Genomic DNA, 25,406 nt, shown 5'->3' with positions numbered 1-25,406 from the left:
TGGTGACACCTTTCGTACTCCTGTTTTTGATCGCTGCAGAATTCACCGAGGTTTGACATTAACCATCGAAACAAGGGGGAACAAAGGAAGGCAGACATCTTCAGAAACTGAACTCATGAAACGGCGACTTCAGATCTTCTCTCTCTCTCGAATGGAAACGTTAACACGTATATGCCTCCTTCCTAATTTCTCCCTCATGACTAACACGTTGCAGGGATGCAGGGTAACGCAGTGGGATTCAGCTTAACACATCATTTATAGATGTGGCCGACAGTCAGTCAGCGTGTATGTCTGTGTTTCTCAATGCATTCGCGGGCGCATGGGTCACGGTTGAGTGTGCAGTCTGACTCCGCAAATTAGAGCTAAAGCTTGGCAGCGTGGATCAACTTCCACAGGGTTTGAGCAGCAGCCTTGGGTTCTTTGAGTTTCTGACTGCAGTCTGGAACAATAACAGATACAAGGAAAGAATACTAAATAGCGTTTTTTTACAAACTCTTTTCACGAGCATGCCTTGCAGTAAACTGTGTTAGGATTCTCCCCAAGTCATTACCCAGTTAATTAATATTTTAAAAAAAGCATTATTAAACCAGAGTTCAAACCAGCTAAAGGAGGCTATGCTGCATCCTTGTTCTCAGCCTCGGACAGCTCAGCCTTCCATTCATGCGAAAACCTGCCTATTAGCTCTTCCACGTGAGATGGAGAGACCAGTTAAAAGAGCCTGCAGGGCAAACAAAACCAAGAGGGAGAAACCAGGGCAGCAATTAGCCCCAGAAGACAATTTATAGGTAGCTCAAAAACAAGATATAGCAGAAGCCCAAATAGACCTAGATAAAGAAAAATAGGAGAAATTTTTCATTTATTTTTTTAAAATCTTTTTCAATTGAAGATAGAAGAGGCGACTGCATCTTTTCCACATGAGTTCATGCAACGTGAGTTGTTCAGCTCCTGGATGTGCCAGAGGAGTCTAACGCAAACCTCTGAGATTTAAAATCACCACTTCTTGTTACGTGTCGGCAGTAACAGATCGATCAACAGATCTGTACCTTGACCTGTGAATATGTTCATATTATTTTGAACAATGTGGCTGCATAAAATACATGTGCAAATAAATTACCAAGTGAGGAAGTCTTCTCTGTCTGAGTCCTCACAGTTTACCCGGAAATGGTGAAATCAAATGTTCACATCCGTCACCAGTTCACTGCTTCAAGTTGCGTTTATTTAATCAAACATCACAGAGTGGTTTAGTCAGTGACTCCTCCAGCTAAGCGTTTGAACTCTGGCTCTTCACCCACAGGGCAGCCAAGGGTTAGTATATTGTCCAATTAATAATGGAGCAGGAGCCCAGCTGACTACCGACACAGCACATAAAGCTTGTCATCTCCAGGCCAACCCACACACAGACACATGTCAACACAAGCGCTGAAGCGTTGGTCACAGGTCGTTGTTGTGCGGCGTGCTGAGAAAGAGCACGATCATCAGATGACTGACATTATGTTGATAACTTTATTTAAAAAACCTTATTGTGTTTTTTTTGTTTGTTTGTTTTTTTGGCCGTGTAGAGACTACAAGCCAGAGAAAGCTTTCCAATGTAAGGATTCCTTCCAAGATGGAGACATGCACGCCAATAAAATTCACAACTGGCAAATTATTCAAACAAATGTTTTGCTGCTACTCTCAGTGTGACATTATCAAAAGTAATGCAGCTCATTTCCTATAAATTGTTTTCAGATTACATGATTAAGTTGGGTTAAATGATTGATGCTAATTGATGCAGCCTTGAAGAAGTGGCACGAGGAGTGGCACCAGAGTGAAGGAGCCCACTCTTCAGCCTCCAGTGCTGGTTAAAAGCATCTACCCTGCTGGGGTGCCCACGAGCAAGACACTGTACAAACTACAGGGATGCTGCTGACTAGGCGTAGCTACAAAATATCATATTACCTTACACAATGTGACACCAGAACCTACTATGACAACACTGCACGCTGAGCGCTTATGGTGACGAGAGTGTGGTGCTGTCCGTGGTGCTGAAACAAACTGTTGTCTTCGGGTGTATCATTGCGTTACCTGATTATGTCATCGTTGTGCCCCAGGTAAAATTTCTGCTTGTGCTCCCGGGTGTTGTAGACAACTCCCACACCGGCGACGAAATAGACAATTTCCTTGGCGGCGGTGTAGTACAGGTTGTTGCGGCACTGATGTCCCCGGTATCCGTACACCCACTCCAGTCTCAGGTGGCAGTTGGGAGCAGTCCTGTCAGCCATGTCCGCACTTCCGTGTGTGTCTCTCTGTCGCTATCACGCAGGCTTTCTCAAATAGTGTCATTCACCAAAAAGGATTTAATTTAAGCCCGTGTCTCCCATTAGTTCCGTTGGATTTCAACCGGTCCGGGGAGAGCGTGGAAATGAGGCATTATTTGAGGCTCGCGTGAACTAAAAGACTCGCCGCCAAGTGAAATTAAAGCCCCACGCCTCTATTTAAGAAACCGAGACCTATGCCGTGGTTTTCATTGTGAGAGTTTTACTTCTCCAGCCCCGGGTGTCCGGTCTTCCTCGACACAGGTCAAAGCTTCTGTCAAATCCTACAAAGATGGAGCTGTTCTGTTATTCCCCAAGCCCCGCCCACAACGATGACGGAGAGTCCCGTCGTTCAATCAGATGCTTTGACTCGTCCTCGACGAAAAAAGCAGGAGAGGACAACACCGTCACCACTGCAGCAGGTCGGATGTCAGAATAAAATTATAAACGTCAGACTGAAAATGATATTTTCAATAGTATTTCACATTATTTTTCACATTTCTATATGCATTATTTAGTTATTTTTATTGTCATTTCTCACAGAAAGGAATCGCTTCGTGTAGAAAAAAAGAAAAAGAAAAAAGTAGTATCTCGTTAAAATGTGAAACTTGTGACGTAATAAATTTCAATAGTTATTCATTACTTATTTACACATACTCAGTTGTAAATTCATTATTTTCCATTAACATTTTATATTTTTCCTATGATATCATATCCAATATTATCATGCTATCATGATTATTCCTCATTTTTACTCTCAGTTGCCATCTGTTTATCATCATAATGCTTACTTTATTTATTTATTTATTATTTTATTTTATTTTATTTTATTTTATTTTATTTTATTTTATTTTATTTTATTTTATCAGTTCCTTGGAGGAAGTTGCTGAAGCGGAGGTACCGCCCACCGCTGCTGTTGCCCAGCGACAGAGGAAGCTTCGTTTTCGCCATCATCCCATCTTCGCTTAGTTTGTTAACCGACTTTACTGGTATTTCTTTTCGCTTATCAACTTATCAAGGCGATGGAAGTGACAATGGACCCGTTGTTTCTGGCGTGGAGTTATTTCAGGAGGCGTAAACTCCAACAATGTTCAGATATTTGTACAAAGATTTTGCAAGACAACCCCTACGACCAGGTATAGTGGTGTGCTTAGCTCAGCTAGCCTAGCATGCTAGCGATTAAACCGAAGGAAAGCCCACTAGCTTGCTAACGCGGTGAAGATGCACAACCTGCTCGATAATCCCGCTTAGTTGCCTCTGTGTAGTTTATCATACCTCACTAACGTTGCACTTACACTGACCTATTAAAATCGCTATTCGTTTAGTGTCTATTTGACTACTACTGGGTGTTCTGTTGCATGTCACAACTTTCCTCTTCAGCATGTGTTATTTTCACTTTTTATTTGCATGTGTGCTTAACTTCATACTTTTCTCACTGTCTCAATCCACTCTGTCTTAAGGACTCCTCCTTGTTTATCTCAGAGGTAATTTCTACATACTGTTTCTGTATGTCCCTTCTGCATCCCTTATAATATCCTTACTTCAACGTTTGTCCTGACTGTGTCATGTGTATCAATAGCCCTTTGATAGCCTAAGACATTTGATACGATTGTATTCATATTTGTTTGTGTAATAGGCTGCATGGAGTTTGAAAACTCAGGCTCTTACAGAGATGGTGTACATAGATGAGGTTGAGGTTGATCAGGAGGGGATTGCTGAGATGATGCTGGATGAGAGCTCTATTGCTCAAGTTGCACGTAAGTTCTCTGTAATTAATAAAGTTAATCACTTTAACGTTTACTCAATGGATACGTTTTAAATAATGAAGCTTAACTTTCTTTCAGGACCTGGAACTTCATTGAGACTCCCTGGAACAAGTCAGGGCGGAGGTCCCACACCGGCTGTCAGGTACCTTTTCAAAGACAATCAAACCAAATAAGACCTGAAAGGTTCAACTTTGATTATGCTGTTGGGGAAGTAAAAGATGCTTTAGTGTTTATTCAATCAATCATTTGTTTAAATTTGAATTTTAGGCCTATGACACAGTCAGGACGTCCTATCACAGGATTTGTGAGGCCCAGCACACAGTCAGGGCGTCCTGGGACGATGGAGCAGGCCATCAAAACCCCACGTACTGCCAGCACCGCTCGTCCCGTCACCAGTGCTTCTGGTCGGTTCATCCGTTTGGGAACAGTGAGTATTCGTACCAGTAATAAAGGCAACACGTTAATCACGTTTGGTATGACATTTTGTTTCATTGTTTACCCAGGCTTCAATGTTAACCAATCCAGACGGGCCTTTTATAAACCTGTCAAGACTAAATCTGGCCAAGTATTCCCAAAAGCCCAATTTATCCAGGGTAAGACAAAGACCACGACTTCCAAACACGAATGAATCCAAATCATATTTTTTTTCTTCACCTTCACTGATGTAATGGAATGTTTTCCTTTGCAGACACTATTTGAGTACATCTTTCATCATGAAAATGACGTCAAAAACGTGAGTGTTGCATAATCTGTGGTATTAAGAACGTTTCTTTGCATTGTATTGTAAGATTTGTTGACAAAAATATATCTGACGTACAGGCTTTAGATTTGGCTGCTCAGGCCACTGAGCATGCACAGTTCAAAGACTGGTGGTGGAAAGTGCAACTGGGAAAATGCTACTACAGGCAAGTAACCCACAAACAAGGAACCTGTTAAAGCTTAACTTTTCTGACTTGAAGATATCGAAGATACATTTCATGTGTATGAAGTTATATAATAACTCATTTCCTTTCTCTGACCAGGCTGGGTTTATATAGGGAAGCAGAAAAACAGTTTCGGTCAGCTCTCAACCACCAAGAGGTGGTCGATACATATCTCTACCTCGCAAAGGTAGTGATAGAGACGTCGCATGAAGGCATCACATTGGTTGTTGTCCAGCCTCTCTCTAAATCCACACTTGTAATTAAATGGAACACCTTGTATGCGCTGTGTTTTCTGACAGGTTTATCAGCGCCTGGATCAACCGATAACAGCCCTCAACCTCTTCAAGCAAGGCCTGGACCACTTCCCCGGTGAGGTCACCCTTCTAACAGGAATTGCTCGCATCCACGAGGTACAGTGCGATCCCTCTTGAGACGTTTAATATTGAAAACTGCCAACATTAAACAAGGAACGACATTTGCCGTCTCCGATGTGACACCGTTCCAGGAGATGAACAACATTTCGTCGGCCACAGAGTACTACAAAGACGTCCTGAAGCAGGACAACACTCACGTGGAGGCTATCGCCTGCATAGGCAGCAACCACTTCTACACCGACCAACCCGAGATTGCCCTGCGTTTCTATCGGTCGGTTTTGTTTTCCCTTTCTTGTACAGTTTATGCAATGTATTGTTACACAGCATGCGATGAGAAGTTCCACTGTATCCCATCTGTGATTATCTCTTTGTTAGACGACTGCTCCAGATGGGAGTGTATAATTGCCAGCTGTACAACAACCTGGGCCTGTGTTGTTTCTATGCCCAGCAGTACGATATGACTCTGTCCTCGTTTGAGAGGGCTCTGGCCCTGGTAGCTAATGATGAAGAGCAGGCGGATGTCTGGTACAACATAGGACACGTGGCTGTGGTGAGTTAACAGTTTCAGAAAATGTTCAGCATGTCTGTTGATTTAATAACACCTTCACATCCTGGATGTGGTTTCCAGTTAAATTAAATATTGACTAGAAGTCGGTGGTAAGTGTGCTTGTTCTGTGTTTACAGGGTATAGGGGACTTGACACTGGCCTATCAGTGTTTTAAACTGACTCTGGCTTTTAACAATGACCATGCCGAGGCCTACAACAACCTGGCTGTGCTGGAGCTGCGCAAAGGTCATATCGAACAGGTGAAATCTATTTTGAAGTCACAGCTTCTACTAAGTATGAGATACGGGGTCGTAATGAGGTGCTTTTCATGTTTTTTTTCATGGTTGCTATGATTGTTGGAGAAGTGCCCTCTTTTTTGTTCGTCAGCAGTGCAAAAAGTGAAAATGTTCGTAGTTCTCAGAAATCTGTTTATAGCGAGGATGTGTTCATTGAGGAAGAGGAACCTTTAGTTACGTAATTGTACAAATGCAACAGTTTAAAACATCTTGAGTAAATGCCGGTAAAACATTTTGTAGAAGTGAAATGATCATGAGACAGGACGTCATTAGTAATGTGATGTTTTTCTCATCCAGCAGTGGCCTGAACTTCATCTGTCTTTTCAGATCCAAATCCCATATGCATCAATGTGCAAGCCATCAGCTGCTATGCTGACATGATGAAAACATTTACTAAAAAGCATTTTTGTTTTCTAGCAATACTGTTTTTTATTGACAGCACTGTACAACTAGTCGGGGCTTTGTGTCTGAAAAATGTGTAATATTAGCAAATATGTCCCATCAGGAGGGCTAGTACTGTGTAACAACACAGGGATGTTTAGATCGCGCTGTGCTGTCAACGGCCGTAACTTTTTCCCTTGTCTTGAATCCAGTCGAAAGCCTTCCTGCAGACCGCTTCATCTCTGGCCCCTCACATGTATGAACCACACTACAATCTCTCAATTCTCTCTGAAAAGGTAATACAAAATAATCACATTCGACTGAACCCGTGGACAGCGCCTCGAATTTAAACCAACAAGTTATAACGTCTCCACTTGTGTCCAGATCGGAGACCTTCAGAGCAGCTACACCGCGGCCCAACGAGCTGAAGACGCTTTTCCAGAACACGTCGACACTCAGCAGCTCCTCAAGCAGCTTCGGCAGCACTTCTCCGTGCTGTGAGCGTCCGACCACCACCTGGTTTCCGTCAATCACAAACTTACAGTGAAAGGTTGACAGGTTAGTCAGACTCTGAGATCAAGAAAGGGGCATTAGTTTTGATTGTGTTTATTTATAAAGTGGTCGAACAGAGTCCGTTCGCAGACTGTCTTATCCTGTACTTTATTTCAAAATTCTGTGCACACTAGTGAATCTGGATGTGATTGGTCCTTCCACTTTGATTTGTATTATCATGTGTAATCGTAAATCATATGTCACACGGCAGAGAAGTCGAAGGAACGTGCAATTTATGTGAAGATGGCGGTTTCCTTGACAAACCGGTACTGTGGTGGACATATGTGTACAGTAGTAATGCATGTGTACATACTAAAGATAAAGATTTTATTTATTACAGTGAAACAATTGGCATACATTTTATAGTTCCCTTCGTAACTCAGAGGTATTTTTAATATTTTAACCTTTCTTGCTGTTTTGTAGTTTTAACAGACATGACAATAAAAAAAAAAGTACCAATTCAGGAGGAGTTAGTGCTTCATTCAAACTATTAAACCAAAACAACTGCATTAACCTATTGATCTGGATGCCATTTCACAAATCCATTTCAGGCCATAACTGCATGGGGCATCATTCCACCCCTTAAAGGGGTTGATTCTGGGATACATAGCTGCGCAGTCCTCGTTGTTCTGGTTGTTGGGCTCGCCGTCATTCCAGTACCTGAAACCATGAACAGGTGGCTTTTTCAGCTATAACACTTGCTCTGAAACGGATGATGGATGCAGATGTAATAAACGCAGGGGATGAGCTACCCCAAGAATCTGAAACTCTAACATTTCATAATATCTCGAATGAGTTATTTGTGTGTTTGTAATGTTTTGCGTTTAACCATTACCCGTCAGCCATACTTGTCCCATCCAGCCACCTCCAAGTCCCTTCCTCCTCTGAGTCCCTCAGTCCTATCCAGAAGCCGCTGTTGTATATGTTCCTCGTGTGGTCATGATAACTGTTTATCAGTTCCATTGCTGCCAGCTGAAAATGTAGGAAATGTCCATGATAGTTACATTCTATCAATGTGCAGAGACGGAAAGTGCCGATAATGACAATTGCTGAAGATGGCACGACAAATTCTGCCCAGAATCATCATCCTCTTACGTGTTTCTCTCTGGTGTTCATCACAGCCAGGTCGCCTCCTTGCTTCTTGCAGAATTGTCTGGCATCCGGCCACGATCTGCGCGAAAGGGAATCGGGGAAGGCGAAGAAGTAACACACAGAGTTCATGAAAGTCCATCCTGGTAAACAGTGTCTGCAGCCCTCTTCTGTTGACCCCAAAAAAAAAAAAAAAAAAAAGAAACACAGTGAGCTTGTCGGCAATAATTACGCATTCGATAGCGTGATCAACGTGTTAAAAACCCACTAATCATCGGTATGTGGGATCGCAACGCTGCCAGGTCTGTTTGAATTTTGTCAGCCTGCTTCTCGTAGTCCCTGTTTCTCCTGGTCTGGTGGTCGAGCTCCCACTTGGTGATCTGCTGCTCGCTCAGCTCCTTTTCCAGCTGTTTCTTGGCTTCGTCCCTGGCTTGGATGGCTGAGTCGTAATTGGCCCGCACTTTGGCCATCTCACTCCCGATGTCCGTTATCAGATGCTTCCCATCCGTCAGTTTGCTGTCTGTAAGTGGTGAAAACATAGCATTGCATCCAATTTTATAGTTTCATAGTGATTTCAAAAAGTGCAGCAGCAGAAAAAAACCCTGAAAACATCTCTTCTCTTTACATCCTAATTTGATATATGAGTCCACACAATACATACATAAATTGTTCCCTTTTAGTATTTTATTCGCAGTCTCTGCTTTTAAACCATCCGCTTGGAACAGCAGTTTTCAGCCACCTTTAAGCACCATGGGAGCAGTTTAAGAGGTTCGTTGCCTTGCTCAGAGATATTTTCCTCTAAGGATGTCTGTCTCTCGACAAACTACTCTGTTTCTAAATAATTTCAAACCTTCCCCACTCGAAATTCTCATTATGTATTGGCCAACATATAGATTAATAATATCATATACTGCACAAAAGCATATGTGACATTTTCTTGAAAACAACTGACTGTTATCTGACTTTATTCTTATCGTGGATTAGCTTTACTGAGACATAGTAGCTTAATTTATACATTTTTAAAGGACCTGTATTCTTTAAATCATTGAGTCGTAGCAGTTTGTTTTAAATTGCATGTTTTTATCACTTCGAGGCAACAGTTGTGTTGCCTCGAAAAGCCACTCATCTAAGTGGCTTTTTCCATTTTTGGGGATCGAACGTCCCGTTCTCTCTGTCTTGGCCTTGTTTAGACGTACCATGACCTGGATGATTAAGGATCTAAACAGTCGCCTGCTGTGGCTGGGAACACGTGTTTCATTTAGACTGAGCAATAACAGCAAAGCCACCCGCTCCAGTTAGAGGAAGTTGTGTTGTCCTTATACACAAGGGACCTGCAGGGTGAGGTGATAGCTACCCGGGAGTTTCCACTTTTTACACTCAGACAGTCAAAGACTCAAAGATATTGTTTATAACAGCTTGAAAGTAAATCAAAAGTTCACATTTCTATTCTGGCAATCGCGTATTTGTTAATGGGAGACGAAGGTCCAGCCTTTCAAAAGAGCCGATCGTGAAAATAGCAAACCTAATCTCACCACAATTCTTTTGACAAAACTGTGAAGCAACCTGCGTTTTTTGTGGGTCAACGCTGACTTACAATAAACTCCCAGGCCGATGTTGACTGCTAGAAGAAATGTGGCGAGCGCAGCCAGGCCCACTGCAAGGCACTTGTAATGATTCACACTGGACGCGGACCTCAGTTTGGACATGGAAACTGCAAAGAACAGTAGTGTGTTGTACATCAGATGAACAACTCTATATTATGAACTTGAGTGTTCATAGATGTAAAGGAAAGCATGGATAGGTGACTGGTCCTTATTCATGACTTGTTACATAGGTTTTCAATGTGTCAGACATTTGTATCAGCATACAAACTTACAAAATAATACAACACATGCACTTCACTTATAACAAAACCGAGATTCACGTTAATTTGAATGGATTTAACCCGGTATACGTTCCCTGAACAGGTTCAGAATCTGGCACCGTGTACCAAGGAGGTCATTGTTAATTTTCTCATCGCGTACGATACCTCGTTGCCTCCCCTGGGTTGAGTAGAAAGGGCGCTCGTCCACCCTGACGTCCTCTTGAGAGACCAATTTGTTATACGTGCTTTCAAAGAAGCCACCGGAATTTTCTCCGTCCCCCATTTTCGCCGTTAAGATGAGAAACGTCTAGCACGGTTGTCCCGGAGGGATTATTTGTCAGGACATTGCCCCGTGTGTGTTTGCATGAGTGTGTGCAATAAACAGAAGGACCGGTCTCTCTTGTTAAATATTTACAGGGGTTGCAGGACAGTACATTAGGAGCGGTTTTGTTTTGTGATTTCGTTAAACGACGTGATTTCTCATTCATTTGACACTAGAAGACTTGAAGAATGGGTCACTGTTTATTTTATTCAGTCAAATGTTATCCATCTTAAAATACATATGCAAATCATTAGACTGGTTATTAAGTTACAGTTGTGTTGTTGATGTGCTGTTGTTCCTAGAGATGCAGAGACATGTTCTATGTTTGGGTTTTTAGCACATTTGCACCTGAATTAGCAATTTTCTTGTCAAACTTAAAAGGGGCATCCTCTTTCGCGCCGCATTCGCAGCGAGTTTTCATGCCTCCTTCAGCTCCTTCTCACAGATCCAGTTCAGTAGAGTGTCTGTGCAGTTCGCGTTGAACCACGTCTTTAAATTGTCCGTGTAGTGCAAGAAGGCCCCGCAGTTCCCTCTCAGAGGTCCGCTGTGGCTAGGCTGCCCGCTCCTCCAGTACCTAAACCCAAAAAAAAACAATTAAAGAGCAGAATTTATTTTGTCCTCGCGAAGTTGTGCCGAAGAGCGGGTTTGCAAACGGCCTGCGCGATGCTTACAGCGGCGAGACCTCGGTCACGTTGTTGACCCAGACCCACGTTCCCTCCGTCGCCACGTCGGTGAGGCCCATCCAGTATCCGCCCTCCCACCAGGAGACACCGCCGGTCTGCCTCACGAAGTTTTCACTGATGAGTTGCTGTGAGGAGGCAGACATCGGGCCTTAATCGTGCATTTCAAGTTTCTTGTCATACATATATATACTGTATTATCCAAGTATCCATGAACTTAACTTTTTGACTTTTTCACATTCGCTTGATGCCACCTAATCAAATAAACCCATTACAGTTCACTTTGGGCACCTCTAAGTGGAGTGGAAGTCATGTCGCTACTAAATGAGCTGAGACTTTGGGACTTATTTCATTCGATTTCATTCTAAAAACAGCATATTAATCAAATTACCTTTAATAGATTTTTAAATAATTATCGGGAATATTCCTCCCACGCGCTCTGCTTGAGAAACGAAACCTGTAATTGATCTGCATTCAAGGCAACTAAGAAAATAGAACCCTTAATGTCTTTTTCATGACAGAGACTGAAACGTTTCCTCGCTCGAGTGTTTTTTGACCCACCTGCTCCTCCAAGCTGTTGATCACAAGCAGGTCGGCCTTTTTGCTGAGGCAGTCTGCCCTGCTGTCCGACCAGTTCTTCCTGGAAGCCATTTCATTGCGAGAAAAATAATAACAAGATAATTTCAGAAGGATCCATCCTGGTGGGCATCTGCCACAGCTTTTCTCTGTTGTAAGGAGAGATTGGAAAAAGCATCTCATCATGTTTTATATGTTTTGGAAATGTCGTTTCCGGTTGTGCAAAAGCCGCACATGTTCACATAGGGGGGGGGACGTTTGGAGGTCCGTCTTACCTAAGGCAGTTTTGTTGGACTGGAGACTTGTCTTCTCTATTTGTAGTGTTTCAATTCTCCTCTGAAGGGTGTCGGTGAGGGCTTTCTTCTGCTTCACTTGCAGCTTTAGTTCCACGTGGTTGTTGCGCTCTTTCACCAGCTTTGCTTGCGCGTCCAGCTTTGCTTGGATGATGCCGCTGCGGTTGCGGAGATAGTTCAGCTCGACGGTGAGAGGCGCAGCGTCCGACTGAGGGACCTCGAGGTCTTTGGCTTTAGCGCCTGAAGCGTAAGAGGAAGAATGAGATGATGAGGAGTTTCTTAGCCTTACCAGCGGTCTGGGCTGAAGTTCGCCACCTTGCTCTAGAATGTAACATCTGTAACAGCCTGAAGAAATCGTTGTCCTCCCTGGATGAATCCTGCATACTCTGATTAATACCTGACTTTTCCAGTCATCAACAGGCGTAAGTTTCCACTTATCTTAAATACGTCAATAGGAACTCGACAAAATTATCATAATTCTCATTACTTTGGTTCACCACCAAATACTTGTATTGTCTGTCTATTAAAACTGTTGGCCTTCCCATTATCCTACAAAGCTGCTTCATATTGCTTATAATGTGTTTCTTCTTTTTACTTTTCGTTTCAAATCATTATTTTCACCTTCAGATACAAATACTAATCTTAATTTACCAAAAAGCATAAAAGAGAATACGGTTTTCTACAAGACCAGGCACATGTCCAGGGTGCACCCTGCCTCTGGCCCGATTACAGCGGGTTTAGAAGAATGGAAAGAAGAGGACGAGTGAATCTTATACAGTTGGGAATATAATCTTTTCCATTTTTTTACTTTTGGTAGTGCGAAATGTCAGTTCTGTCATTCAAATCCAAGAAAATAGGGTCTCGAGATCAGATTAAAGAAATGGACTGACAGCTCTCGTACTCACAGTAAATCCCAATGACGACAGCAGATATCAGTAGAAGAGCATTCAGCAGGCCCAGGCTCAGTATAACCAGTCGGTGGTGTGGAAACGCAGGTCCGCCTCTGTCCGCAAACAGTCCTTAAAAACAGTTCTCTCTGTTACAATCTGACACATGTTCTCTCCTCTAAATAAAATTAAGAATGTGACTTTTCACCTTCGATACGGGTTAGAGGTAAAAACCAGTGGGTATAGATGTTTAAAATGAAAATCTATTTCTTTCTACACGTATTCGCGAGCTAGGTCGTGAAATGGGGTAAAGCTAATTGAAGGTTCAAGATAGAAAAACAAAAAAAAAACAAAGTGTTGCGGTAAAAGATGAAGAGTGACATAGTTAAGAAGCTGCAGATGTTGTAAGGTGAGCCGTACCTTGTCCTGGAGGGAGCGAATCCGTGCTGAAATCTTGAGGACTGCTTTGTTGAAATGACATTTCCTCTTCACGTTCTGACTTTGAGTTCTCCATTTTACCTCCGCAAGCAGTGATTATTGATCTGTTTGTCACTCCTGCTTGTACCAGTGATAAGGGGCGTGTGTTTCAATCCTTTTGTAGATGTCGTGCCTCTATATGCACATGTGGATCTTAGCTGGTAAAATAAAAATGCAGATACATGCATAACATGTATGTAACATCTCAATAGAGATAATATAGAGTTTATAGAGACCACTTTGCCCACATGCTGTATTATTACACTGTGCTCAGTGGCCTCCGTTCTGTCCAGAGTAATAGCACATCCTGAATTCATCACAGAGATTTAACCGAAATGCAAATATACTCTATTACTCTATACTATTCATCCGTGTGGACTGAAGACATTTTCACCGGACAAACTGAGGGGAACTATTAAAAGAATATTTAGAAATTTTGGAGGGAAACCTTCTTCCTCTTTCCTAGTAAGAAAGGGATCCAGTGATTTCTTAGTAAGAAAGAGGACGTATGGAGTAAAATTAGAAGATGGATAACATTCAATGTCCTGTGGTATGTCATCATACGTGTGTTTTTTTTAAAAATATATATACAGTCAGCACTTAGTAAATGTAACTAGGACCAGAAACAGCCATCCATGTATGGAGGTCTGAGAGTGCTGTAATCACCAACGAATGAATTAGTAAATGCATATGCCATCAAAGGCACTACAAAATAAATTAATTATGAATGAAGGCATTAATTAAGTTATAAAATTAGACATTAATTGATATTTTCTGTGTTTTCTTCTCTATTTAGATATTTATAAAAGCTAAAATATAATGGAAATTTGTATGGAAACACTGGTACATTTTAAGTTAAAATTACAGTCAGAAACAAATATGAATATGTGCCACATTGTATTCATGGGTTTATATCATTATTCATTATTCATTTATTCGCCGAGTTGTTTTTTGTTATTTTTGATTTTGGCAGTTTTTGTCTTCCATATGCTCAGCTCCGTGGGTAGATAACAAAATCCACCTACCATGAGCTCTGACGCTCACCACTATTGGCATGTTAAAAAAAAAAACATGATATACAATATATACAGTGAGGTTTTAGTTTTAGGTCTGATTAAAGCAGATAATAGAGGATTATCAAGCATTTATTAAGCAATTTCATAATCAACAACCCCTTTATAACACACTATAGGTTTAATTGTAAGCAGATATTTGTCCTTAACTACTCCCTCTATAAGTGGAGGCTGGTGTATAAACAGACACTAGGATAAAGCATCTTGGTAATAATGTAAAACAATTTGTAGGATACACCGTCAGCAGTTCGCAGTTTATTCGATTTGTATGATAACAACGTGTGCGTACAGCATGAAGAGTATGTAAGAATCACCAGTACAAGGAACTTGAGCTCATAGAAGCTGGTGCTTTTTCGCAGAGCCATTTCATCGTTGCTTTACAGTCAACATCGTTCCAATTCTTGAAGATGTTTTCTCTGCTATACACTGCTCCGCAGTCCTCATCGTTAACATCGTTTGGTTCTCCATCATTCCAGTACCTGGAGCAAATGATAGGCCTGAGTTCTCTCTTTCCACATTGTTAATGTTCACCGCATTCAAGTCAATGCTGTACCCAGTGAGTGTGTCAAAGCCTGAAAGTATGTAACTGGGTCCTACTGGTGCACAATAGTCCAGGCTGTATTAATGCGCCCACCTCCTGTGCAGCAGGTTTTGGACGGTTCCCAGACATTTCTGGGAACATCAGTTTATGTCTCATTTATGCCAAGGCTTGGTAAAGTGCGCCACCAGTCTTAAATTTAGCAAATACGTGACCTCTCTGCAAAAACAGAAACTGTTTCTTGATCTACATTTTTGATTTTTAACAATGTGAAATACAGTATAATAAACTCTTACCCTTCAACAAGCTCTTCTCCATTCAGCCATTTCCAAATCCCTTCCTCGTGAATATCTCTAATTCCAATCCAGAAACCATCCGTGTTCTTTAGGTCTTTAGCTCTCATGTATTTCACAGTCGAGTTCTAGCAAACACAAAAAAAATAAAAAATAAACCAAATCGCTTTTTAAAATTACAACTTTAAAATAGTGCGTGTTGCACAAAAGTATTAACTAACTTCTTTGTCTTTGGTGTCTATAATTGCAAGATCTCCTCCGTAGGCTTGGCAGAAGTCTCTGGCATTTTGCCATGATCTATAGCCTCCAGCAAAGTCCGTGAAAGGGAAGAAGTAACAGATGGAGTTGATCAAAATCCATCCTGGTGGACAGTGTCTGCAGCCGTCCTCTGTTGCCACAGAAAATTACATCAGTATATAAAACCATAAAAACATTTCCGAATGTACAGTACCAGTAACAGATCTCTCACTGATCAGTGGTAAGTTTGATCTCAGCATCATGATGTCTGTCGTCATTTTATCGATCTTCTTTTGGTATTCAGTGCTTCTTTTTGTCTGGTACTCAAACTCCCACTTGGTTTCCTTCTGGAGACTCAGCTCACTAGCCAGCTGCTTTTTGGCGCTCTTTATGTTTTCCTCTGCCGTCTTGGAAGAATTCAGGTTTCTGACCGGCTCTTTGCTGATGGCCTTAGTGTCGTCAAGTGTGAGGTGGGTGTCGGTGAGTTTGTTGTCTATAAGTGGTGAGAACAATCAGTGCCACTGGTACATAGAAAAACTTCGTATTTTGTCACTTACGTTTTTCTCATTATTAACTAATCCTCTTCCCAATCAAAATACCTTCTGAGTTTAGTGTTAGGGGATTACTACACGGATCTAAATCTTCTAAATAAAAATGATGGGAGGAAAAAAGGGAAAGGGAAAATTATGCAATCCTTCTCAGATAATCAACAATGAAAAAGATTTTGATTGTTTTTTATTTTTGTACTTTTAAATAACAAATTGCCTTTACCTGCCATTAGACTAAAGGTCTGACATGACCACGAAAGTCTCTAGACACATTACAGTTTCACAAAATGTGCTCATTTGAATTCTTTATCTAGAAAACAGAACTTTTTTTCATCAGAGGTAGAAAATAAGTAATTAGGTAAACTTTTTAAGCCCCGCCCCCTCCATGTTACTACTGTTGCCAGGTTACACAAACAGAGGTCATGCTAGCATGAAGACCTTTTCAAAGTCTGACAACATTAGCACGTTTGTTAAAGTTAGCTGTCTGTCCTCCACGTCAACTATGACTCTCTTAACCAGAATTTAGGGAGCTAAGGTCTGAAATACTAAACTCTAAACTAAACAACAGGGACTTCAATATTTTGAGAAAAGCTACGTACATGACAATGACTTAGGAACTGTGAGTAGGTTAGCAATGGTTACTATGGTAGGAGCCCTCTGATTGGTGGGTCAGCAACCAATCAGAATTGTCTTAACATACCGTAGCCCTAAAGCAACATGAGCACAATGGTAGTTTATTCTGTTTCTAGATGCATTTAAATTTGAATAAGATTATCATTTAATGTATTTTTAAGTAGAAATTCTCAAATTTGTCATGTTTTTACTGTAAATGGAATATATTTATATATTTGGCTAAACCATAAAAAATATTTGTCGGTTAATTGTCACCCATTCAAATTAATCTAGCAACTATTTTGACGACCATTTAATTAATTACGTCAGCTTTGTAGAAAAATCTGTCTATGGTATCATTTCAATACGCTGTTGAACCACGAAACATTTACTTACAATGGGCTCCCATGCTGATAACGACTATCAGTAAAACAGCCGCAAGGAGCGCCAACATCGCTGCAGCCGCTCTGCACCTTTTCCCAGATGTCATACTGAACATGAGCACTGGACAGAAAGATCATAAATCAACATCATCAGCCAGGAACTACATTGACAGTGGATTGTTACGGTGCATTTTAGAGGTTCTGCTATATAGTTTCTTTTTTCTTTTCTTTTTTTTAACTATTAGAGCGAGCACATGCACACCTTCCACTTAGCAGTAACTGATAATCATCAAGTCCTTTTCATGAAATGGGTTTGGTAAACATTTAAATTGCTCTACCTTGTTGATGGGGCCAGTTAAATCGGGGGAAAGAAGGACGCCCATTGTTGTCCAAGTCCTCTTCACAAATCAGTGAGTTAAATCCACCATCAAAATTCCTGCCTGTGCCACTGCTTGCCTCCATTCTTGCTGATTAGTTAGGCTAAGCAATAAACTACAGCAATGTGAGCAACGATCTGTCAGGACATTGTCCTTCCCTGATCCAAGCACAGCTGCTGAGCTCATCAACAATTCTCAAGAATATTTTGTTCCAGAGAGAACTCTGTGGGAAAAGAGAAGTGGAACTAGTACGACTAATTTCTAGTGTATTGCGTTCACTTTCCTCTGCTAGATCCTTATTATGTACGCAGAATTTGAATATGCTGACACTCCAGCAATAATTTAGGCACGCATTTAAGTGGAGGCCTAGCTAATAGTCTTTTTTTAGTCGGTTTGGGGTCTAGTGAATTTGGGTGCCAGGTCAACACCTCATGCTGTTCTTCTTGTTTTTTAAGTTGTTCTTAAACTATTTTTTTCTCCATGTGTCCGTGTCAGGCTGCATCCTGCTGGGTATGGCTCAGGGTTTGACATTAATTTCAGCAGTGGCAGGTAGGACAGACACTTTGGCGGGCAGAATTTTATATACATATTTTATTTGTAGTTTTCTCAAATGGCACCTGAAATAATAAACGAAATGCAAAGTGCCCTTGCCCCCACCCAGCTTTAACTCCCTTAATAACTAGGAAAATGGAGTATTTTCTGAATATAACATTTCATTTATTTGGAGAGGACAAAACACTTGATGCATGGCAAAGAAGAAGAAAAGAAAAGAGAAGAAAAGAGCAGGGGCAGCTAATTTTACATGAATAAAATCTCCTTGAATCATTATTTTGAGTCATATTATTAAATAATTTAGTTGTAAGTCGTGTTCTAAGCGGGATTTTAATATGTGATAAGGAACCACACTTTTTATTACTATAGACTGCATATAAGGACAACTGAAGAACGGCAGGAATCCAACCCACGCTGCAATGAGGACCATAATTCCCAAACAACAAAAATGCAGCTAGTGAAAACGCTTGAGAGCCTAGCAACTTTGGAAAACAACTAGCCACAGTGGCTGGTGAACAAAAAAAGTTATTGTCAAGCCCTGGCACGGCTGCTGCCATCAAGGAGTGTCATTGCTGTGGGGTCTGGTCCAGGTGGGTGCTACATGTCTAAGTACATGAATGTCAGGTCCAGTGGTTTTAATGTTGTGGCTGATTGGTGCATAATGTCAATTGCACTGTATGTGTTCAGTTTCATCTTATTCTGCCGGACTCCGCATGCAAAGACTTGACAGCCATGGTAATCTACGTTTAACGAGGCGACCGGTGAAGTTGCAGTTCACCTCCATGTCTGTCCAGACTATTCTTCTGTGCATCCTTCGGGCCAAAGAAGCGTTTTCACCGGAGTGAAAGCGATGGACAGTGACGAGGCCACTCCAGGACATTTACGTGGTTTACAGTGGCTAAAATAAGTATTCACAACCTTGGATGTTTCGCCCCTTTTATTAATCATGGTTTGTCATTTTATTGACAAGAATTTACAAAATGAAACAATTCTTTGCTGTCGAAGTGAAAAGTGATTTATACAAAGTAAGTAATTGCAAGTATAACTTCCTTCAGGTAAGTATTTAGCACATGCACATTTGGCTGCAATCACACAACTGACCTATGTGGACACGTCTCAATCAGGCTAATCAGTCACAATAGTAGTACACCTCTATAGTTATAACGTAAAATACATAAATTCAAAATCAGGGGTTCTATATAACTTCCATATAGTGGCAAGTAGTAGAGACAGCAGACCAGTCTTAAAGGATTTATTTTTTTTCCAGTGCCAACACCATCTGCTTGCGTGTGCTTCAGATGCACTTCCTGATTCAGTCTGATGTCTTTTCACATATCCAGAGTGTTTGATGTTGCTGGCAGTTGGCATCGTTGCGGGTTTTCCATGGATTAGAAGGGCTTGGAAATACAAGTGCACAGTCCTCTCCAGCCCTGCCCATGTCATTTGGTTCTCCGTCCTTCCAGTACCTTTGAAAAATCAAACGGCTGTCGATTAGAATTCACAGTTAACACGGCGATAAGAGTTTGTTGCCGCATTCCTCACCGTTGTTCCACCTCAGTGACGTTATTAATCCACAACCATGTCCCTTCTTCGCCTGCATCAGTGAGGCCGATCCAGAAACCGTTTTCCCAGACGTTGCGTCCTTTACTCGCATTCTCAATAACGACACTCACAAATTTCTGTTTAAACACACAGAGTGTAGACATCTTCAAATGTATAAATACTTTTTGGAACATGTTGTTGGATCGCTCATTACACTTTTATTCAACCCACCTGTTCTTCCTGGTCATCAATCACGACCAGGTCCGACCCACGACTAATGCAGTCGTCTCTGCTGTCTGACCAGGTCTTTCTGACAGTGGGGGACACGGTGGAAGAAAGGAAATAGCAGGATGAGTTGAGAAGAATCCATCCAGGGGGACACCTGCCACAAGTTCCCTCTGAGAAAAACAAAAGTTCTATCACTTCAGGTGCTTTGTTGTTTTGTAAGTCAACAAAAAATTAAAACTCGGTCTCACCCAAAGACGACACATCGGACTGCAGGATCCCCTTCTCCTTTCGCAGTGCCACATACTGTCTCTGATAATCGTCATTTATGGCCTTCAGCTGCTCGATCTTCACCTTTAGTTGTGTGTGATTTTTACGCGCAGTCTCCAAAGCCCTGTTGGCCTCCTCTTCAGCTTTGGTCAAGTCGCTGTGGTTGCTACGAAGGTAGTCGAGCTCGCTGGTCACAGCCAAGTGGGAAGCATTGAGGGAGCCCTCTTTGACATTAGCGCCTGAACACCACGTTGCAGAAGACAATGAGTGATATGGTCGCACAGCTACTTTGCAATAGAGGACAACCAATTTCGTTTTTTTTTTGTTCTTTTTTATTACAATGTTTTTATACTGTTTTGCTGACATCAAGTAGTACACACCTGTCTTCACCTGACCTCCCTCTGATTTACTCCAAATATGACTCCCTGTGTATAAAGCTACAAGAGCCAAAGAGCCGATCATTTGATCTCACTGTTGAAAGGTACGGCTCAGGTGAGATGGAACACAGTGAAGTGAGGACTGATTATTATATTAATTAGAGATACTGGTCAGGGAGGCTGTCAAGAGGGAACACTGAAGGAGCTGCAGCTTTTTCTGGCAAGTACAGGAAGCTGCAATCTGTTTCTGATGAAAACCTCACCCTAGCCTGGCTAAATGTTTTACCCAAAATTGATAAATGTACAGTACGACACTGTAATCCAAAGCACACATTATAATACAATCAAAGGTTGTCTGAAATGTGACATTGTGGTGACGAGTGGTTTTCAGTAGCACTGTAATTTGTAAAATAAAGGTACAAATGTTCCATTGTGATGTTTTTTTTAAAAAAATCCCCATTACAAAAACCTGCTTATGTGCGTGTATACTCCATGCATGTAAAAAGATCAACATCTGCTGCCATGCATTTACTCTATTGGATTACTCAATGAATCGGAAGGATGTGAGAATAACTGTAACAACATCAGCATAAGAAAAAATTGTCAGTTAAGCAACATGTTTGCAGCAAAACATTTCATCAAAAACGGAAATGAAACTTTGTCGTACTCACACTTAATTCCGATAACAATAGCGACTATCAGCAAGGCAGCGTTCAGCAGCCCCAGACACACGGTAACCAGTCGGTAGTTTGTAAAAGTGAATGCACCTATGATTTCTGAAATGCAAATGTAAATTTCTTATTGTTAAAGACTTCCGGTCCCCACATTTTGCCCATTTAGCTGCTTCTAATTCAGTATTTTAAATAACAGTGAAATGGAAGTGAAATAGAAATTTAGCTTAAAGTCAAAACATTGAAAAACTATCTAAAAAACTTAACATCGTAACATTTCAACAAAGACCTGTTCACTTTAACAAATAATGTTTGCATAGTCCACTAAAAATATGAAAATATTTTTTACCTTTACCTGGCTAGTTCATTTAAATAACAATGCCTACATGTATCAGAGACTGCAGAACAAACTCATACCTTGTCCAAATATTTTATAGCCACTCGCGCATCTCTGTGTATTCTCCATGACTGCAAGCTCGCTAGCACTGCCCACTGATCTTTTTGCCTCCTCTTTTATAACCATAAGCAGCAGACTTTGCATGGGGGTGTCGCAGTCATATCACAGTTCGTCAGCTTAAAACGTGGATGCTGTTGCTCTGAGACATTTTAATGTTCAAATCATGGCTGTTTTTTTGATGTTGAAAGTTCAGAAGCATAATTTAAGTGATCTGTCGCATGGAAAAATTATATACTGTATAAACCTTTCAAAAAATAAAAAAAATAGGATCTTTGGCAATGACTTGAACGTCCTTAGCGAGTGACATGTGGTTTCACCATGCCGGTATATGAATGAAAAGGTTGTTGTTAGATTTAAAGCCACCACAACATTCAAAAACGGACACTTCAACTGCAAGGAAAGTCATCTGCCAGTTGTGGGTCAAAATTGCAGATTGTCTGCATGAGCTCTAAAACTTTCGTTAGAATCTAAAGGGGGAAGATGTTACCACTGAAACCGCTGTTGTGAAATTTTATGTGTCTATAATCAAAGAGAGATTGCACAAATTTGATCTGAAGGAAATATAAACCAGAAAAAAAAAGTAGAATATTTGAGACCTGCCAATTTGAAAGAATGTTCTCCGGACAAAGGACAGTGTTGTGTATCCACAGTAACTGCAGACATTTGGCACTGGCAAAAGAAAGAAGAACCTCAAACCAACTGGCAAAATATTGTGGTTTTTGTGGCTCCGCTCACAGCTTGCAGTCATTTTTGACATCATGTCAGGTAGCACTGATATCTTCTGAGGACAATGGTTACTTACATGTCAACAGGAATGTGTCGCATCCATTCATATTTTTGCAGAGTAAAAGTTTTAAATGACAGTATTTCATTATGGCACTTTTAAAAAATGCCCCCTTTCTTTTCAATTTGACATACTTTTGTTAATCATAGTAAAACTTTCGGATTCACTGATTTCAAACAGGGAAGAGCAAATGAAGTAAGGTGATCTCTTATCATAGGTAGTGGATTCAGTAAAAACAAATTAAATCAGCTATCTGATCCCTGGTGGGTTTAGTCCTACTTTCTAATAATGCAAAACAGAACCACCACAGACACTTTAAATAAGCAAATACAGTTGCTGTTTTCTTCTTCCCTCCTCATGTTTAACGCGTGAACGGGGAGCACAGCGGCTACAAATCACGGGGTGAAGACTGTGGAGCAATTTTGAACACAGGCACCCCAAGGTGAGCGTGGTATGACCAAAACTGCAAAGTGAACAGGGAGCGGTTGCGTGAAGGGGGAACCCGACCAACCGTGGAATGCCTGGTAGCCCATATTCACCTAAAGCGAGGTGGAAGTTATACTCCAAACGCATCAAAATTGGATAGCCTGGCTCTGCCTGCCCATTTGAAAGAGTATTTAAAAAGCTCTCACCCTTCAATCAGCCGAGTCACATCATTTACCTGAACCCAAGTGCCCTGTGTTTGTTCTTCATTGACAGCACACTTGACTCACCTGCTGCTCCCAGTTATCAGTCACAGCCAGGTCGGCCCCACCGCTGATGCAGCCTGTTCTGCCCTCTGTGCAGTTCATTAACAGTCTGGGGGCTGATTTGAGGTGTTTAATAAGAACCATCCTGGCTCACAGAAATCTGATGAATTTGACTGCAGCGCTGCTCTCCCCCCCTGAAGTGCCTCAAGCTGCACCTGAAGGTCGTCAGTGGCTCCTGAGCTCCAGGTGTAAGGATTGTTGGACCTCTTCCTGATCTTCAGTAGCTTCACTGTGCATTATCTGAAGTTGCCTCACCTCCATGATGCTTGTGTTTTTATTTGTTGGGGAGAAGATTCTTCAATGATTTTACCACCTAGGATTAACATAAATGAGGGCCATCATTTATTCTGAAACCATTCACATCAGCGGATTTAACAAGGGAATTACATCATTACTTGATGGCTGATTAATAGTCCAGGACTGTGTACTCAAATCTCATTCTTAACGAGTGAAGTAGAGCTACTTTCTTTTATTAGATACTGTATACTTACAGTAAATCCCAGTAAGAACTGCAGAATAGTGTTCAGCAATCCTAAACACACAACAACCAGTGGATACGTCAGACGACTTTTGGACCCAACTCTTACCAAGCTCATAGATCCTGAACAAACAGACACTTTGATGTGAACTGAACATGAACATACAAAAGTAGGTTTAATAAAAAGTATTGTTAGAGTAGTTTAAATAAGACATACCTCGGCTTTCTGTGCTTGGATGTGAGGATTTTCCATCTGAAATCATGTCTGAATACGTTGAGTTTTTAACTCATTGTGACATGTTTATCTGTAGATGCTGCACTGTCAACATTACAGAAGCGTCTGTCCGTGGTTGTGCGCTCCGGCATCGCCTTTAGCCTTTTTCTAAAGGCTATGTGTCCTGACGGTCACAGTTTTCACCACTACTCTCACATTAGTGATAAGCAATGTGATTTCTAATAAAAACTTGTCATTTATGAGACAGTCGACTACGGGAAGTGATATTTTAAATCAACAAAGATCTGAATATTGGATTCTTGTAATATTTTTGTATGATACCTAGAGTATTCTGAATTGTATTCATGGTTGTAAGTGAGATAAAAGTAATCATAGCTGCTGTGCTGTAAAGTCACACAGAAAATTAAATATAAAGAGCAGACAGTTGTATAATGTATTTTACAAAAAGTGCATCTGACAAAAGGTGACAAACATTCAGAAGCATGGAAATTTAATGCTCAAATGGGGAGGACAACAGCTACTAATCACAGGGTGAAGACTGTGGAGCACCCCAAGGGGTCGTGGTTTGACAGAAATTGCGAAATGGAAATTATGTTCCTGCAGTTTGACCCATCCATTTAAATATTATATTTAATATATATGTATTTATAGAATTAAATGAAACATTTTCTATTTCGTTGAATCCAAAGTATGGAGTCCATAGAAACGAGTCCATAGAAATCCACAGAAACGATTTGGAGCAGTGTGACGTAATTTTAAATATATCATCAATGGACAAAATGAAAAATTTTGTCCTTCTTTTTGTAGAGTCCAGATCTTCTTGACTCCCCATCTTCTCGGTCTTCTTCAGTGGGTCTTGGTGTGGAAGTGACCAGGCTGAGTTTCAGATGGTGACGTTGATGTTTGCACATCAGTCTTTTCTTTTCAGAACACAGCATTTTAATGGTGCGATTAATCATTTCCTTAATCAGTGTTAGGAATGCAGTGCTGTACTGTCCATATGGCTTCGGGTGACTGCTGGCAAAGACCGTGGACTTGACACATGCTGCTTCCGCTACTCTGATCACGCTACTCTGAAAGAGTCCAAGATCTCACGAAAGACCTCATCTGGAACAACCAGAACTTGAGGTAGTGCCTCCCCCAACATGGTCGACAGGTACTCCCAAGGCTTAACTCCTCTCCTCCACTCCTCCACTGCCAGCGTTAGTTGGGTAATGGGCATCAAGTCCATCAGCAGCTCCTCTAGAATCATTTTGAAGTTGGAAAGCCGGCAGATGTTCTCTGATGAGATGTGCGTAGTTGTTGTTGCCCTCACAGTGAGATGTTCATATGACAATTTAATTTTAAGAAGGTGTTGATTTTATTTGGTCTCTGTTTAAAGAGTTACCTCATTTTCAGGATGCCTCGCAGTCGGAAACCACATAATTGAACGACAAACAATTAACTTTCACACGAGCCTCATAGTCTCTCGCATTCTCGGTCCATCCCCTGGCTGGGAAGCCATCACAGCATTATTAGATTGGAAATACTGCACCAATGCATAAGCAGCTGACAGCATGGAGCTGCTATCTGGCTACGAGCTAAAGGCAGCGCGTCTTACTGAGGTCTTCCTTAACAGCTCGGCAGGTAACACGATACGCAAACATGCTGACTAAAGAACCTACATTTCACGCTCCACTGAGCC

At 41.3% G+C, this 25,406-nt stretch overlaps 5 protein-coding genes across 10 annotated transcripts in view; 1 reads left to right on the top strand and 4 right to left on the bottom strand.

Moving 5' to 3' along the window:
- eml5 (EMAP like 5) overlaps nt 1-2,597 on the bottom strand; it is a 38,326-nt gene extending 35,729 nt beyond the window's left edge. For 3 of the 5 annotated variants that reach the window (XM_047612002.1, XM_047612003.1, XM_047612005.1), the window contains exon 1: nt 2,065-2,597. In XM_047612002.1, coding sequence (XP_047467958.1) covers nt 2,065-2,261 — 197 coding nt within the window. In that variant the 5' untranslated portion in view covers nt 2,262-2,597. The remainder of the gene's footprint in view (nt 1-2,064) is intronic. The other 2 variants (XM_047612004.1, XM_047612006.1) reach the window with 1 other exon arrangement.
- A 613-nt stretch (nt 2,598-3,210) lies between these two features.
- Nucleotides 3,211-7,596, top strand: ttc8 (tetratricopeptide repeat domain 8). Of its 2 annotated transcripts, XM_047611438.1 has the most exons (15): nt 3,211-3,430; nt 3,755-3,778; nt 3,931-4,051; nt 4,139-4,202; nt 4,328-4,487; nt 4,564-4,653; nt 4,749-4,793; nt 4,880-4,965; nt 5,083-5,170; nt 5,283-5,393; nt 5,489-5,628; nt 5,733-5,907; nt 6,042-6,164; nt 6,794-6,877; nt 6,966-7,596. In XM_047611438.1, the coding sequence occupies exons 1-15, from the start codon at nt 3,317-3,319 to the stop codon at nt 7,080-7,082; spliced, it is 1,542 nt and encodes a 513-aa protein (XP_047467394.1). In that variant the 5' UTR covers nt 3,211-3,316; the 3' UTR covers nt 7,083-7,596. The 2 variants fall into 2 exon arrangements, with proteins under 2 accessions (XP_047467394.1, XP_047467395.1); XM_047611439.1 differs by lacking the exon at nt 3,755-3,778.
- On the bottom strand, nt 7,447-21,539 carry LOC125023800. The gene is made up of 17 exons (XM_047611311.1): nt 21,437-21,539; nt 21,020-21,124; nt 19,953-20,210; nt 19,708-19,874; nt 19,477-19,613; nt 19,249-19,400; nt 15,677-15,955; nt 11,940-12,197; nt 11,650-11,813; nt 11,080-11,216; nt 10,832-10,982; nt 10,252-10,393; nt 9,817-9,933; nt 8,491-8,742; nt 8,229-8,392; nt 7,969-8,105; nt 7,447-7,793 (listed from the first exon to the last, which is right to left on the bottom strand). The coding sequence occupies exons 1-17, from the start codon at nt 21,483-21,485 to the stop codon at nt 7,643-7,645; spliced, it is 2,820 nt and encodes a 939-aa protein (XP_047467267.1). The 5' UTR covers nt 21,486-21,539; the 3' UTR covers nt 7,447-7,642.
- LOC125023885 (CD209 antigen-like protein B) lies at nt 10,595-13,612 on the bottom strand. The gene is made up of 6 exons (XM_047611441.1): nt 13,265-13,612; nt 12,863-12,976; nt 11,940-12,197; nt 11,650-11,813; nt 11,080-11,216; nt 10,595-10,982 (listed from the first exon to the last, which is right to left on the bottom strand). Exons 1-6 carry the CDS (start codon nt 13,356-13,358, stop codon nt 10,826-10,828), a joined length of 924 nt encoding a protein of 307 aa, XP_047467397.1. The 5' UTR covers nt 13,359-13,612; the 3' UTR covers nt 10,595-10,825.
- LOC125023884 (CD209 antigen-like) lies at nt 14,451-17,600 on the bottom strand. The gene is made up of 6 exons (XM_047611440.1): nt 17,344-17,600; nt 17,019-17,126; nt 15,695-15,955; nt 15,447-15,613; nt 15,229-15,353; nt 14,451-14,873 (listed from the first exon to the last, which is right to left on the bottom strand). Exons 1-6 carry the CDS (start codon nt 17,465-17,467, stop codon nt 14,705-14,707), a joined length of 954 nt encoding a protein of 317 aa, XP_047467396.1. The 5' UTR covers nt 17,468-17,600; the 3' UTR covers nt 14,451-14,704.
- Nucleotides 21,540-25,406: the final 3,867 nt, after the last annotated feature.

This window comes from Mugil cephalus, chromosome 17, assembly GCF_022458985.1.
Source record: "Mugil cephalus isolate CIBA_MC_2020 chromosome 17, CIBA_Mcephalus_1.1, whole genome shotgun sequence".
NCBI classification, from domain to species: Eukaryota; Metazoa; Chordata; class Actinopteri; order Mugiliformes; family Mugilidae; genus Mugil; species Mugil cephalus.
This window is presented reverse-complemented; position numbering and strand designations above follow the sequence as displayed.